Source organism: Montipora foliosa, chromosome 9 (assembly GCF_036669935.1).
Source record: "Montipora foliosa isolate CH-2021 chromosome 9, ASM3666993v2, whole genome shotgun sequence".
NCBI lineage: Eukaryota > Metazoa > Cnidaria > Anthozoa > Scleractinia > Acroporidae > Montipora > Montipora foliosa.
The window spans coordinates 57,501-72,500 of NC_090877.1; the positions used below are offsets into that span (position 1 = coordinate 57,501).

At 39.8% G+C, this 15,000-nt stretch overlaps 2 protein-coding genes across 2 annotated transcripts in view; one reads left to right on the forward strand and one right to left on the reverse strand.

Moving 5' to 3' along the window:
- The window catches only part of LOC137972167 (ras-related protein Rab-37-like), a 21,128-nt gene extending 18,350 nt beyond the window's left edge, over positions 1–2,778 (forward strand). The window contains exon 9 of the mRNA XM_068819014.1: positions 985–2,778. Within this exon, the coding sequence (XP_068675115.1) occupies positions 985–1,084 (100 nt within the window). The 3' untranslated portion in view covers positions 1,085–2,778. The remainder of the gene's footprint in view (positions 1–984) is intronic.
- A 1,624-nt stretch (positions 2,779–4,402) lies between these two features.
- LOC137972166 (FAD-dependent oxidoreductase domain-containing protein 2-like) overlaps positions 4,403–15,000 on the reverse strand; it is a 24,692-nt gene continuing 14,094 nt past the window's right edge. The window contains exons 11-23 of the mRNA XM_068819012.1: positions 13,901–14,023; positions 12,828–12,886; positions 12,412–12,532; positions 11,926–11,997; positions 10,998–11,113; positions 10,430–10,475; positions 10,258–10,320; positions 9,523–9,595; positions 8,748–8,851; positions 8,037–8,118; positions 7,565–7,661; positions 5,981–6,035; positions 4,403–5,630 (exon numbers count right to left, since the gene is read on the reverse strand). Of these exons, the coding sequence (XP_068675113.1) occupies positions 5,560–5,630; positions 5,981–6,035; positions 7,565–7,661; positions 8,037–8,118; positions 8,748–8,851; positions 9,523–9,595; positions 10,258–10,320; positions 10,430–10,475; positions 10,998–11,113; positions 11,926–11,997; positions 12,412–12,532; positions 12,828–12,886; positions 13,901–14,023 (1,082 nt within the window). The 3' untranslated portion in view covers positions 4,403–5,559. The remainder of the gene's footprint in view (positions 5,631–5,980; positions 6,036–7,564; positions 7,662–8,036; positions 8,119–8,747; positions 8,852–9,522; positions 9,596–10,257; positions 10,321–10,429; positions 10,476–10,997; positions 11,114–11,925; positions 11,998–12,411; positions 12,533–12,827; positions 12,887–13,900; positions 14,024–15,000) is intronic.

The window sequence follows — 15,000 nt, forward strand, 5'->3', positions numbered from 1 at the left end:
TTTTTAAACTTTTGGACGTGGATATCTCAGGAAGCCTTGAGCTGAAGAACCACCACACAATTGTGTGCAACAAATCCGCCAAACTATCAAGAAGTCAGTCAGTCGCCTTATTTTGTTACGTAACAGATTAATCTGTCTGTTGGCATTTCACTTCAAGATAAGTTTAGTTTTCTTTTTTTTGTAAACAGCATTTCTGTATAGTAATTTTTAAGGGACGGAGGCCTCTTCAAGGGTTCGCTCCCAAGGCAATCCGACAGCCTTACAAATTATAGAAAATAATGTCCGGTACTTTGGAAAGCTATCAAAAACTCTGCCTTCATTCTTTTTCTAAATGTCAGTTGTGGAAAGGTTACTACATGTTAGTACATCAGCCTCAAATTTTCAGAGATAGCATCTTATGTAAGCACACTTCAATATTCAATGCTTCACTTTCTTGAAGGGTTGATGGAAATGATGAGCTTATACTTACAAGGGAAAATTTGTCGGTAGACATCCGGGAGTTCATTTTTAGGATGTCATTATTGTAAGCTAATAATTAATTTTTATGGCCAATTTAGTTCAATCTGTGGCATTGATGCTTTGTGATCTGGAATTAGTTTTGCAGTCACTACATGTATGTTGTTATACTGCATCAAAGAGTTGTTCGGTTTGAATCTAAGTAATATAATCAGGGTTAATTTGGAACTCTTGAGAAGTACAGCGAAAATGTATATGTCAGCATCTGCCACAATTTACATCTACTTTCATAGTTTTAGGAACTATTTCCAGTTGCCATTTGAAAGCAAAGGAAGAACAGATGAGGATCTTTTATGGTTCATTTTGTTACAGTTTTCTTATTTTGGAAATTTCTTTTACAACCCTGAAACAACCTGGTTGAGGCCACAACTCGACCCTGGATCATTCAATGGTTGATGATCATTCTGTCAGCTCCTTGTCACTACCGTATGCCTCTAATCTCAAATTTTTAATTTTTTTTCATTTCAGGGACATAAAGCACAGGAACCTCAGAAAGTCAGCAGAGCCTAAATTTAATATTGAAAAATATGTTGAGTCACAAAGAGAAAAGCCAGGCTGCTGTTCCTGACCTCCGAGCAAACAAAATGATACTATGAAATGTGCATGTAACAAGAATGTTAGCAGTCATGAATGTTTAAATCTTAAAGCAATAACCCAGCAACAATCATACACAAATATTGCAATGTATGCCTTTTAATTATGTAAACTTTGGTCATAATTTGTGTTGTCACTTACTTGAGATATGATGTCCAGGATTTGATCATTAATTTTCTGATGTAAATCTCATGTTTGACATTGTGAAGTGCTCTTGTCCAACAAATGTCCGCGAAAAATGCAGTTTCTAATCTGAAGAGGTATGTGAGTTACCAAAATAGAAAACAAAGAATGGAAATGTCCAGTCCATTTTAGTTGAAGAGTGTTAAACGGTTTTGTAAGTGCATGTCTTCTGCTTTTCAGTAAGGGAACCATTTTGATGGGACATTGAATTTTAAACAGTTTAGCGTAATTTATGGACACCCTAAAATTTAACATGGCTTATCTTTGAATCAAACTGTGTTGTATAAATTAATTTTCCTGGTTGTCAATTTTCAGCAACTCAGAGATAAGTCTTGATAAAAATGCAGGACACTTTAAAGGCAAAGAGGAACATTACCAGTAAGTTGCAACAGTGATGAGCACAGATGCGGGCCACTTTGAAACTTATTTATAGAGTTTTGTACAAAACTCTACTAGCTGTACAATTAATGTGATATAGGCATTTAAGTCTTAACAATCATGTCAAGAAGAAAAGGACTGAACTACATAGGGGTGGTGGCTTGTATCCACCACAGTCAGGTGGGACAGTTTATGACGAATACATAACACTGTGTCATACTGGCCAAGCGAAGATGCTTCATGAATATTTGATGTCACCCTCGACTGTCATTGATAACTAACCATTCGCAAACAAGTTGTTAGGTTTAAATAGCGCAGATTTGAACTCGTCACTACAAACAATATACTCAGAGTGCACGGAATGAGCAGTTGTCTCCTTGTTTGGCCCTTACGTTGTTCATGAAGTTCCCCACCTGACTGTGGCAGATCTATTTTTGGTCACATTATGTAGGGCGCAGCCCAAGGAGATCTGCCCGAAAGCATGTGTCCAATGTTGATGGGCATAATTGAGAATGGCTATTAGATCTAAATACGAATTTGTATAAATCACAATTTGGTGGCAAAATTCGAAATAAATTTATAAATACCTGGTATTTATTGATAGAGGAAGGCTAAAATTCAGGCTGTTTTTTGTTTTCAGTGCTAGATTAGGCCAGCAGAGCCATTTAAATTGAACTTTATTATTATAGTGTTTGGCAACAGTAATCGATTTCCTTGGTTTGCTAGCAACAGACAAAGGAAAGCCTAAAATTAATATTTGTATGGTCATTGTATGGTATTTTTGAAGTTTTTGGTAGTATAGGTTTGAAAAATCGTTAAATTAAGAGAACATAATTTTGTGGCACTTTGTAAATCTTGTGAGTAGTGGAAATTTGATGATTTCCACTATAAAACTTCGACCGAGTTGATATTCTGAACTATTTATGTCGTTAAGAAAATTAGAGAGATACGAAGACGTTTTTAGTCAAATGTCATCAGCATTTTTGTAAGAATAGATAGAATAATGCAGTGTTTAGCCTAAATTTCCGAATTCTACATCTGGCAGGTCCTCATTTTGGTGAACTCCAAAATAAAGTTCAGATGCTTGCAGTCACTTGTGACGTCAAACGTCGTTTTTCTCGTTTTTATATAATGAACTTTAAAGGGGTTTAATGTCGTTGCTGTTATTTGAAGATCAGTGGGAAAAGTTGGTCCCTTTATTGGCAACCCCCCGGAAGAGATGCTTTTATACAATCGATCCGCCCCGCAACAGCTTCTGTCGATGCCCCAACCTACCTTTCCTAAGCAGCGTGTTGCCCCTCGCTGAGGAGTAACAGTATGGGGCAAAGATTCGGTAATTTTACTTCCTCTCACGACCTGACTTCCGCTTGTCGGAGGTCCTGTGGTGTATTCTATACGGACATAAATCGCGGTGTTATGGGTATGGAGAGAGAGAGAGAGATCCGCCATGTTGTACGCATAATGTTATTAAAGTTGTTTTTATCGGAAGGTGTCGTGTGTTTCTAATAGCCATCTGATGATGAAACTTTACAAGTGGGGTGTAAATACCGTTTAGGGGAATTAGTGTCCTATTGTATTTAACACCCACCTTAGGGTGAATCTTAAAATAAATAAATAACTACCCGAAGGTTAGTCCTTTTCAAGAAATTGGTCCAGCTCAGTTTGTGTGTATTGGGCAACCCAAGAGGCTAAACTGTCGACCATGGTTTACAGCGGTTGTCAGTCACACGCAAAATTTAGGTGGACGTCAATAAAAATGTTTCCATGACGAATGCAACTGCTGCTAAATGAACAGGACAGTTGTCATGGAAACATTTGATTGACGTCCACCGAATTTCGAAATATGAGAAAATGACGTTGAGGGGCGCGTGTGACTGATAAAAAAAGCCGATTAACTCTAATCCCAGAAGTAGGGTGATACATTTTGGAAGGGTTAGCAATCTCGTTCCCAGAGTCATTGTTCCCTTGACCAGCGGTCGGGAAAGGCCATATTTGATTGGCTGTTCAAAACGGTTTAATTTCCTGCCATTTGTCAAATTCTGAACTAAAAAGTCGTGATTTCTTCTCGATTTTTATCTATACAAGGTTGAAGATAATCTAGGAATAAATCTTTTTACAACTTATCAGTTCCGTAACGTTTTCGTTTTTGAAAATACATCAATTTTCACTTGCATGACACCAAATACTAAAACCTGTTATGATTGAAAAAATGTATCACGTTACTGTTTGTGATTCTCCGCAGTTTAAACGTTTCGAGTGTATTAGAGATGCGTTTATACTCATGTATATGGTCATGACAAGGTGAACTCCAGTTGTTTTGTTGATTTCTAACTGTCTCCACTCACGCACAGTTACTCAACCGGTTCCGGTTTTGGATTCTTTCAGAGCCTCTCGTGCCCGTTCCGCTGGACAAGGGTAACGGAGGCTCTGGGAACGAGACTGAAGGGTTAGAAGGGATGCTTACTTTTAAGATACAATTTGCTAAGTATGGAAGAGAAGAAATAAATATGGATGGCTCATTCATAACAGCCGATAACGTATCGGTGAACATCGCTTAGTCTTTACAAATAAATTCAATCGGTGACCTACAATTGTAGCTATATAGGAGTAGTTCGATTTGGTACAGGTTGTCGGATCGGAAATAAGGCGAACCCAGCAGATGCAGCGTGAGATCAAAGTGAAACCAGTGAGGCAAGGGAGAGTGAAACACTAGCGTGTTGTGAGACAAAACTTGTGAAAAACCATTCTTGTAATTAATGTGCCTACTGTAAATGAACTTTAGCCCTTCTCTTACCAGCTACACCGGTAACCAGCTGCAAAGTTTCAGTGACACACTCGGCTATCGCCTCGTGTACCACTTTTTTGTTCTTACCACATTTTGACGTCATCTGTAATCTGTTACTGAACAGACGCATGGCAATATGGAATCTATTTATTAAATATTAAAATTCAGTCCTAAACAAAAAGTATGATCTCGAGGCTCTGGGAAATAAACTCATTCAATAGACCATATTCGTATTCTCAGTATTGGACTGGAACTAGCTTGCAATGGAGGCTAATGCGGGGGAATATATTAAAAAGTATTTGCATTTGAAAAAAATTCCCCGCATTAGCCTTGACTGCAAGCTAGTTTCAGTCCAATACAGAGAATAAGAATATGGTCAATTCCTTATATTTATTCCTCAGAGCCTTGAGATGATGCCTTTTGTTTAGGACTGAATTTTAATATATCGAAAGTGGGCTATTGTTGGTTTTCACTCACGTGATCAACAGGCATGTTTTTCAACGAAAACAAAAGGAAGTGTTTACATAATAATAGAGTTGAATTCCCGGAGGATTTGGTCGAGGCACCAACATGGCCGCCTTTTCTTTGGTTAGGGGCACCAACATGGCGGTCGTGACGTCATGTGAAAACCGAGAATTGCATGGCTCTCCTTTTTACCAGGGCAAGACATGTCGTGAAATACGAGAAAAACTGTCAGTTTTTACCGTTGTTCTTTACAATTACATTCTTGAAAAAATGTTATCATTCAATATGCATACTCTTTTTCGCTTTTTTTGGCAACAAACTACGAGAAATACGTCCTTCTTTGAGAGAAAATTATACGTAGCTTTCTATGACGCACTTTCGTACACACAAATGCGTTTACGGTCGAGAACTCTGAGACCGTCACTCTCTTCGCAACTTGATTGAACCATTGGTTTCAAAAAATTTTCTCCAAGTTATAACAACAGTGGTCAATTTAACAAGACGTTTTCACCTCAAAAACAAAAAAGGCTGTCAAAAATTTTAAATTACTCTTGTGGCTCTCGTAAAAATCTTTACTTTCCATAACATAAATAGGACGAACTGCCAGAAAAAAGGAATTCTTGACCAGTATAGATGTCTCATGATAAATGATTCTGTTTCGTGCTTGCTAGATTGTGTTGTAACATTTTTGGAACTGGCAACATCCTCCCTGCAGAAGAACAAGAAAAATCCATTTGAGCCAATTACCAAGACAAATCGACTAATGTCTTGCAAAAAAGAAAGCAGCATGCTGAAAAAATAGAAATACAAGAAAAAAAAAGGAAGTCAAATCGACTTCATCCGTGACCTAATAAGGACTTCAAGAAAAATGTGTCTCAACATGTTAAAAGCGCGGGAAATAGCGTAACCTGCGAACTTCTAACTGGTTGGAAAGGCGGCATGCTTACTGAAGAGGCCGTGTAATAAATTCAAGTGTTCTGGTAAGCTGAATTAACGCTGTTATTTTCTCAGGGTGGAGGCACAGAAATTTTTCCCTGATCTGACCCAAAAGAACCTTACCTTGTGTGTAATGATTTCGGCATGAAATTGGCGCTGTTTTGTGAGTCATCATGATCTTAAAAAATGTAAACAACAAGGATAAACGAGAGGTCGACACAGAAGACACACACAAAGGAAACTGTTTTTTGTTATACTTGGACGCAATCATCCAAAATGAGGGTTTTGCTCGCTGACCCTAATCCACATGTATTATCTCCTTGGTGAGGCTGCCCTATTTTCCTTAGCTCTTAGTTATTCGGGGCAGCCTGTGTCCTTTAATATTCCTGTAGTAAAATTCTTAAGATGCTAGTTCTTGAATTTGTCTTGGCTTAAACCCTAGTTTGATGATCTAAACTCGTTACACGCATCAACAGATACTATATATATTGTGCACACCAGCTGGGCTTGAGGCACGTGCGTACACGTGCCACATGCTGCGAAAAACATGTCAACCACTCTAGGCCATTCCGGAATTGCGCAGGGAACTGGGGCGAGTTTCAAATTTAAACCAATCGATAAATTGACACCATCACATGAAAGATAAAGTTGAGATTGGCCATCTGTCCAAGTTTGATGCTTTTAGGTCGAACAGAGACCAAGTAACGGATTTAAAACGTAGTTAAAAATCCATGCAAACGTCTCTAATGCTGCGTCCCCCAAAACCGTAAAAATTCTTTTAAAACGTTATCAGATTTGGGACAACTGGAAAATCCTGTCATGGACCTACTACTTGAAAATAGGTGAGGTGAAAATCATTTTGTATGCCTATTTTTGTGAATATTACATAAATCGTAAAAAAAATTAAGAGTTTATATGGTTTTGGCGGACGAAGCCTCAAAATTAGAGACGTTTGTGTGGATTTTTAATTATGTTTTCAAGTCCGTAACTTGGTCTCTGTTCGCCAAGCTCAACGTTATCTTACATATGATGGTGTCAATTTAACAAATTGATGTCAGTTTTTCATGCGTCTGTCCTGTTATTGATCATGAATTGCGTCATAACATTGTCAAAGTAGCTGTGGATCCACGAGGCGATAGCCAGGTGGATCCACAGACTACTTTGACAATGTTATGAAATTCATGATCAATAACAGGACAGACGCATGAAAAACTGACATCAATTTGTTTTTTACAATAACAAGATGGCAGAGGGGTAAAAATTAAGTCAAAACACGAGAAGAAAGCGAGACAAAAAATGCGAAAATCACGTCATTATCGCATAAATTATAAATTTATGTGTCTGTCCGCTTATTGACAATAACAATTAGCCAATCAGCACACGAGAATTTTTGCAGTCATTGTAAAATATCGAATGGTTCAAAACTGAAGCTCGCCCCAGTTCTCTGCGCAATTCCGGAATGGCCAATTTTCTTTGTCATTGAGGCTAGTTTATTAAATTTTATCCCTGAGAAGAAGCTGAAGCTATAACGCAATGTTTTGGTATTGATTTATTTTGTTCTAATAAAAGCCACTGATAATCAAATCGTTACTGGATTTGGTATGTGGCTTACTCTTAAGCTTGCGTCACTAAAACAGCTGTTCATTTACCTATCTCTACTATAAATTTTTACCCAAGGACAGATTACGACATGCAGCAGAGACCAACCTTGAAGCAAGTTGAAGCAAAAAATGACCTCAGATCACCGCCAACAACAGTCTCTATGAAGCGCCGCAAGGGAAGAATATGTGATGTGGGTGCAGTCCTGTAGAGAAATAGAACGTACGGTAATTAGGTACTCAAATAAGTCAAAAGAAAACAAAAAAAAAAACAGAGATAACGTCATCATTATGAACGGCTTTAGCAATTTCGTTTCCTTGATCAGATTTACTTTGTATTTTCGAGGAGTGAACGAGTCGATTTAGTGTAAGAAGCAGTGAAAGTTTTTTAAAGCAACGCTGCTTATTGTTAGACCCTTTGACGAAATTCTTTCTAAGTTCTTCAACTTCGTGAAAAAATTAATGGCGCGAAATGTTGGATCTCCGGCTGAAACAGTGGGTCATCGAAAACACTCCACGCACGCGACAGCTGCAGTCGCATTCCCTTCCACCCTCAAGGAATTTCGTTCTTTCCCTCTTACCATAGCGTTAAGAAATCTTCAACCACGTGATGAAGACGGTGAGGTCTGGGAAGAACAACGCTTTTCGTTTCCTTAGGTAAAGCTGAAAAACAAAGTCAAAAACGTTTTGAAGTTGAAAATGTCTTCAATCAAAAGACAACTGTGTCAATTTACTGATTGGAATGATGATTAGTTTCCCTGAGCTGATCCTCATTCCACAGATGGGGCGGGGTGGCAAAAAACAACCGATGGCCAAGGAAACGGTAAATTAACTGGGAGTAGGAAAACTGTAAAGGGAGAGCAAGATAGAGAGACGAATATTCGAGTTTGTGGCTTACGACAAATGGCAGGCTTCTATTTGTTACAAAATCATGTAAGTTCCAGGCTCTAATTTTTATTCCCATCTCTGGCTCGAGAAAAAAAATTGACCCCAGTGACCGCTCCCAACAATTGAAAACAACAAATTGCAAACCAGTCGGCTATCTACATGATCAGCCGAGAAGTTGAACTGGGAACAACGCAGTACTTATCTACTCAGCTAGGCTGCCTCCTCGAAAGTTATAGCTTACAAGTGAGCAACCAGTTGAAATCAAACAACTTTCGAACTTTTGGCACTGAAAGGAAAATTTCAGCCTGACGTGTGCTATTTGCCCATTAACGTCTTTCCTAAACTTTTCCCAAACAATATAGTTTTCTTGACTTAATTAAGCCATCAGTTTCTCCTTTCTTTACCTGTTGGCGGCTCTTTATAGAAGTATAACACAGGATGCAAGAAGTTGGAGTTGTGAGCATCGGATGGTTCGCCCGTAGCACGATTAGTATGGAATGTATCTTTTCTGAAACAGGGAAGGAACAGTGTGTGTTTCTTTAAAGAACTTATCCAACCTTGCGATTTCGACAGAAAAGAGGCAACACAATTACGTGGAATGTGGTAACCAAGTCGTCACATCTTTGCATTAGTTGGAAATGTACTTTAGGACAGTAATCTTCGGAAATAGAAGAAAAAAACTTCGAGCATCTACAGCGCAGTTTGCTGACAAACACCGCACACCGGTGGCTGAGTTGGTTGAGCATTTACCCTTCCAACCATGATACACCATAGAAGACAGACCACAACTCCGGGAACTGCATGCCGTACTCTTTGCGGCAAGTGTGTGGGTTCTTTTACGTCCCACAGGATTATGAACATTGAAGGGTTGTGAGACGGGGCCAACGTTTTATCGTCCTTATCCGAGAAGACTAGAGAGTCTAACCATTTGCAGGTATCATTACAAAGGCAGCACTTTCTCCTCAATTATTTACTCCTCAGTTATTTAAAGACCCTGAGTGTTGGTCCGGCCGGAGTTGAACTCACGACCTCCCGCGTGACAGCCCGGTGCTCGGAGATACTAGCTCCAGCAAACTACTCTAAAATCCGAGGGGTAAATAAAGATATATGAATGATATATGAGATATGATAAATGATATATCATCTTCGGGAAATTGTCAGTTCGTCTTCCTTGCTTACCCTGCACCAGAGAAGTCCTTGCCGTACTCCATGTTAACAACAATCATGGGACCTGCCGGACGACCAGTATATTCTACAAAGAAATAAATGTCGGAGATCAATATTAGAACCCACCAACTTGCTTCTTCGTTTGCTTTATTGGATACACGTTTTCAAGTGGATGTCACTGGTCGCCGAAACAAACTGAAAGCCATAAACTTAAATAGGCCACTTCGGAAAATACCATAATACTCTTTGTTTGTCCCCTTCCCCCCCCCCCCCCCCCCAAATTTTGCATAAGCATTGTGGACTTACAATGGTCCCAAGAGAAAACAAAAACAATGCTTATGCAAAATTTGGGGGGACAAACAAAGAGTATTATGGTATTTTACGAAGGGGCCTATGACAACAACTGCAGGCAATAAAATTACGGAGACATTGCAAAAGCCAAGCTTCGTTAGGCGAGGAAAACCGCATGAGACGACCTATAGGTTTGTTTCTGATTGCCTAATAAATAGGCGCGTGTTTTTAGTGCGCCAATACGAAAGCAAAGCGGCCATATTGTCCCGGAGACCAAAAGAGCTTTGTTTTACCACGCCAAGCCTCGCAGTGGAAACCATGGGGGTGAGGCTTGGCGTGGTAAAACAAAGCTTTTTTGGTCTCCCGGGACAATATGGCCGCCGTGTGACAAGGGCGAATTACCACTAAACTAAAAGGCGCTCCCAAGAACCGATAACCTTAGCGTTCACAACCTACCCTCAAATTTATGAACGAGTCTTATAGGAAATTCCTCGAAGTACTCCACGTCTCCATTTTCGCCTGAGAAAAATACACATGAATCTTGTTAACAACAAAATCATAAGCTTTCTATAAAAGTATTACACTAAAATCAAAATATGACAACGTACCACATCTCAAAAACACTTACGCAGAATCACGACTTCTCCTAGGACACCAAACATTTGATAAATTCCCTAAAAACATCATGAAAGTAGTCAGATGAGGAAATAGATGAATAAACGAATTTTAGAGTGAGCAAATTGAACACTAGTTTCTTCTGCAGGACGTGTTCTTTTACTTTATTAACTATATTCAGATGGGTTTCTTTGTGCACTACTGGGAGAAAATCGTTTTTGGTCCGTTTCGTTTATCAACTTTTTCAACCAGCCCCGAGTTTGTTTGAAATTGTTGAAAAACGATGGGTTGAATCCGTTGTCGTTTCCTAAGGATTTTTGGGCAGGGCTCCAGTTGATCGCTGTAAACAACGCGGCAAAGACAGGTAACGAAAATTCTCCGGAGTTTAATACTGGCACGTATGGTTTTCGCTCTGACGATGGGCTAACGCTCGAAACGTCAAATTTATCTACGGTGGTCAATTTAGCATATTACTCAACCCAGCTGACAAACCCATTCCTATACGCTTCCCTTCCCCACAGACGCAGCACCACAGTTTCTTTATAAAATAAACCCCTTTATCCGTTTTTCTTTCAACTAACCGAGGCTTCATTAATCCTCTTGATAATGACATTTACAAGTTCCGTGACAGGTACTGTGATGTGCGGCCACGTGACTTTATGATTGCGCCACTCCAGAATGTGATGCAAGGAACGAGCTGCAGAGAAATGAAAACAAACGCTGTTGGAAAACTTGAATCCATTGCGCGCTGCAAACAAATGATTTCAGGGCTGGCGCAGTGCTGACAGCACTCGCCTTGTATCAATGTGACCCGGGTTCGATTCCCAGCTCGGCGTCATACGTGCGTTGAGTTTGTTGGTTTTCCGCGCTACTCTTTCCTCCGGGTACTCCATCCGGTTTTTCCCTATCCTACAAAACTGTACAGTCACGGTGTCCCCGATAAGTGCCCCGGCGCTACAAGACTTGGAACTTAAATAAAGTTTATTATCATTATTAGACAACCAACCCCACTGACGTTTCTCTGCTAATTCGTAACATGTCCCAACCTTCACAATGAAGCCCAGCTTTGTTGAAACTGTATCAACCTCGCTCTCAAAAGAGAGATTTAGCGTCGCGTTCGCGACCAACGTTAAACATTTGACTAAAATTTGCGTTTTGCCAAAATGGAAGAATACAAGTTCATTTCTCCCCTGTTATCTTCAAATAGCAATAGGCTCTTTCAAGTGTAAGTCATGTGTTTTACATGATGATTGAATCCCTCAGGTGGAAAGACTATCTCCATGGCCAAGTACAAGGCTCAACTGTTTGTATCTATATGAAATATATGAGACATTCAGTACCCTTTGAGTTCTCCACGCTACTAAGATCTTCTATCCTCCGTGCAAAGAGCCCTTTACGGTAGTGTAAAAGAAACTGTGGCCTTTTCTTGTAATCCTTTCTTGAAATCTTATGTGTCCGTTCATATTAGAACACCTGCACTTTTACCTACTCATTTGATATCTTGCATACCTGTGTAACGGAAGCCATGAATGAATCCGCCGGCCGACTTTCGGAAGTCGATAGAATGAGTATTGGTACCGGCTACAGAAGAACCAAAAAAAAAAAAGAGCCATGTCAAACTCTTTGACCGTACTTTCGATATTCATTGCTTTTGAACGATCGATGGTAAATTTAGATTCCTCTAAAAGCGTCCTCAACTGAGCTACTGTAAAATCCAAGGATAAGCCGAGTTGTGATCTGATTTGATATGAACCCTAACTTCTATGCGAAAGATCGTTACAGTGTAGAGAGCAATCGCAGCCTCAGGCGTTTGAGTCCCGTTACAGCGTGGCGTTTTTTAGTGTTTTTCGCAAGTAGTAAAGTTGCTTCATTTGCTCCCGCCTACGACTTTACCCTAATAAGAAAGGTTTCGTATCCGCATTTTTCTTAATATAATTCTCATTAAATTCATCACCAATGCAATTATTAATTTGTTTTTCGCTATTTCCAACTCACCGAAGTAAAGTCCGGGAACCGTAGTTGACTCGTAGTCAGCTTTGATGGATGGGTACTTCTTGGAACGCATGCCTATACATGGCCTCGGTTTGGTTGAATTGTCAAACACGCTAAAATCAAACTAAGGAGACGAAACAACAGCCACTTAAGTGAGAAACTAGGCACTTGCAGACATTTTCTAAACTGAGCAGAAAAGACGGAAATTTTGAAACAGGATGAAGCCCCAGAATGGTGCCAGAATTATGCAGCTGCGTTTTTTAAAGAATTCGATGCTTTGATAAAGGAAATACAATCTCCAAAAGGCGATGTGGAAGCTGGCGAAAAAGGCGCAGCGAGAGACATGCACTCATGGCGTGTATGTCCGGCGGGCTATCAAGCGTTTCAATGCAACTTTCAAGGGGCAGGGAATAACTTACCTTAAAACCCAAGCACCTGATAATGCGGTCATAAGGTTCTCTGACGGCAAAGTTGTCAGCTACATGAGAATAGGTAATACAGAGATAAGGAAGCACTAAAATACACTGCAAATAAAATTGTGCCTTAATCAATGGGGATTAAGGGATGCTCATGCAAAAATACGTGTGATCCTGACGGGATACAAAGTAATGACCTTCCGATTGCTTGATCGAATGCTTTGAAAACGAGTTACGGGAGCTTCTTGACGCTTTCGTCCATCTGATATACGTCCTTCACACTGCTAGAATTTGGGATACACAATCTACAAGTAGAATGATGTTCTCGTAGCAGGGTTGGCACAGAAACGATTGGAGTATTCGCCTTGTTTTACTCCCGGTCTGAGCGACAGTGTCGTTTTCTTTAATAGTGGTTTTCTAATCTGGGCCAGTTTCTCGAAAGTCCCGGTAAGTCACCCGGTAAGTTCCCGATGAGTTTTCGGGTGTTTGTCCAGTAATCAGGTTTTCCCTGCATCCCAAAAAAGTTCAATACGTAGCTATCACATTGACTCTCGGGAAGGAGTCAACAAATACTGGACCATAATCATGGCCTATGTTGCGTTTCTAGTTTTGTGATTGGTTCGTCACTCAACCCCGGTTATCATCTCAACTACCGTAAGACCTAATATGGAAACTGACTGATTCAGGTATTCTCAAGCCGGAAAATGATTAGCCTCAATTTCCAAGCCATCCAAGCATTCAGAATTGAATGAAGATTTAATAAGACAATTATTCCATCCGTGCTTGTTGGATACGAGACTGTTTATAGCCAACTCATATCCAAATAATTGTAAAGTATCAGAAAAACGGAAAAGTTCCTTTTTCACTCCCGCTAACTTATGGGCTCGCATAATCATCGCGGCTTCAGGGTTTGAATTTTAACGACTGCAACATGAAATATAGGCCGGTGCATGGAATCATGATCATCAATTCGAAAATACCTCATTAATTAGCCTAGTGGCGTGGACGTTAAAATAGACAAAGCTAAAATAAAACCAGCAATGGAATTATAACAAGTAATGTTCAGGGCAGCTTACGAGCATTCCCGTTGTCTGAAACTGGCTGATCTGGTGTGACTACATTCTCGCCCGTCCCATCAAAAGCATCAACGTAGAGCTTGCCATCTCTCTTTATCACTGCTATCTCTTCAATTGGAGCTTCTGCAAATAGAAAAGTAATAGAACGATGCACTTTTATGACACTATGCCACAGAAAAGCACGTGGGTTTGGAATGTGATGTCTTGATTGGCTTGGTTTTAAATTTCTACTACGCTTTCCTGCTGCTTGGAATAAAAATCTGGCGCCGCGTTTTGAGGCAATAGAAAGTTTTGAGAAACGTTGACGGCTAAGGCAATTACAACGGCGCAGAACAAAAATATCATTGGTTCAAGGAGGAAAAATAATCGAACGGCACACGCGATTCACATTTTAGCGTCTTTTTGCGGCACTCTGCATAACAACTGCGTAAAATCACTAAGGGCGCGTTTGATTGACCCTATTCCGGAATAAGAATACGTGGAGTGATGATTAAAACGGTATGTTTGGCGCGTTTCGAAGCAGCAAGGATAACAAAAATATGTTTATGTTTAGCATTTTACCAGCTATTTGACAATTTTAATGTGAATCTCACAAAAACGAAGGATTTCTAACTTAGGGTGCGTTCGATTGACCGTATTCCGGAATAGGAATACGTGGAATAGAAGAGAAAAGTCCTTCGTTTTTACGGAGATTCCAATTAAAATTGTCAAACACCTGCTTACATGATGTTTTAAACATATGTTTATTTATCCTTGTTGCTTCAAAACGCTAGACATACCGTTTTAAATCATCACTCCAAGTATTCTTATTCCGGAATAGGGTCAATCGACGCACCCTTAGGGTGTGTTCGATTGACCCTATTCCGAAATAGGAATATTATTTTTAGGATTCTTCACCAACATCGTAGGACGTGAACGAGATGGAATAATCGCGAAAGTTATAATAGGGACCTTAAGATCTACGACGGCGACTTCGACGAAAACGTCACCTCGAAATATCACTTTGCCTTATCATAAGTCATTCGCGGTTATTCTATCTCATTCACTTCTTACAGTTTGGGCGAAGTATCCTAAAAATAAATTGGTACGAGCAGTTACAA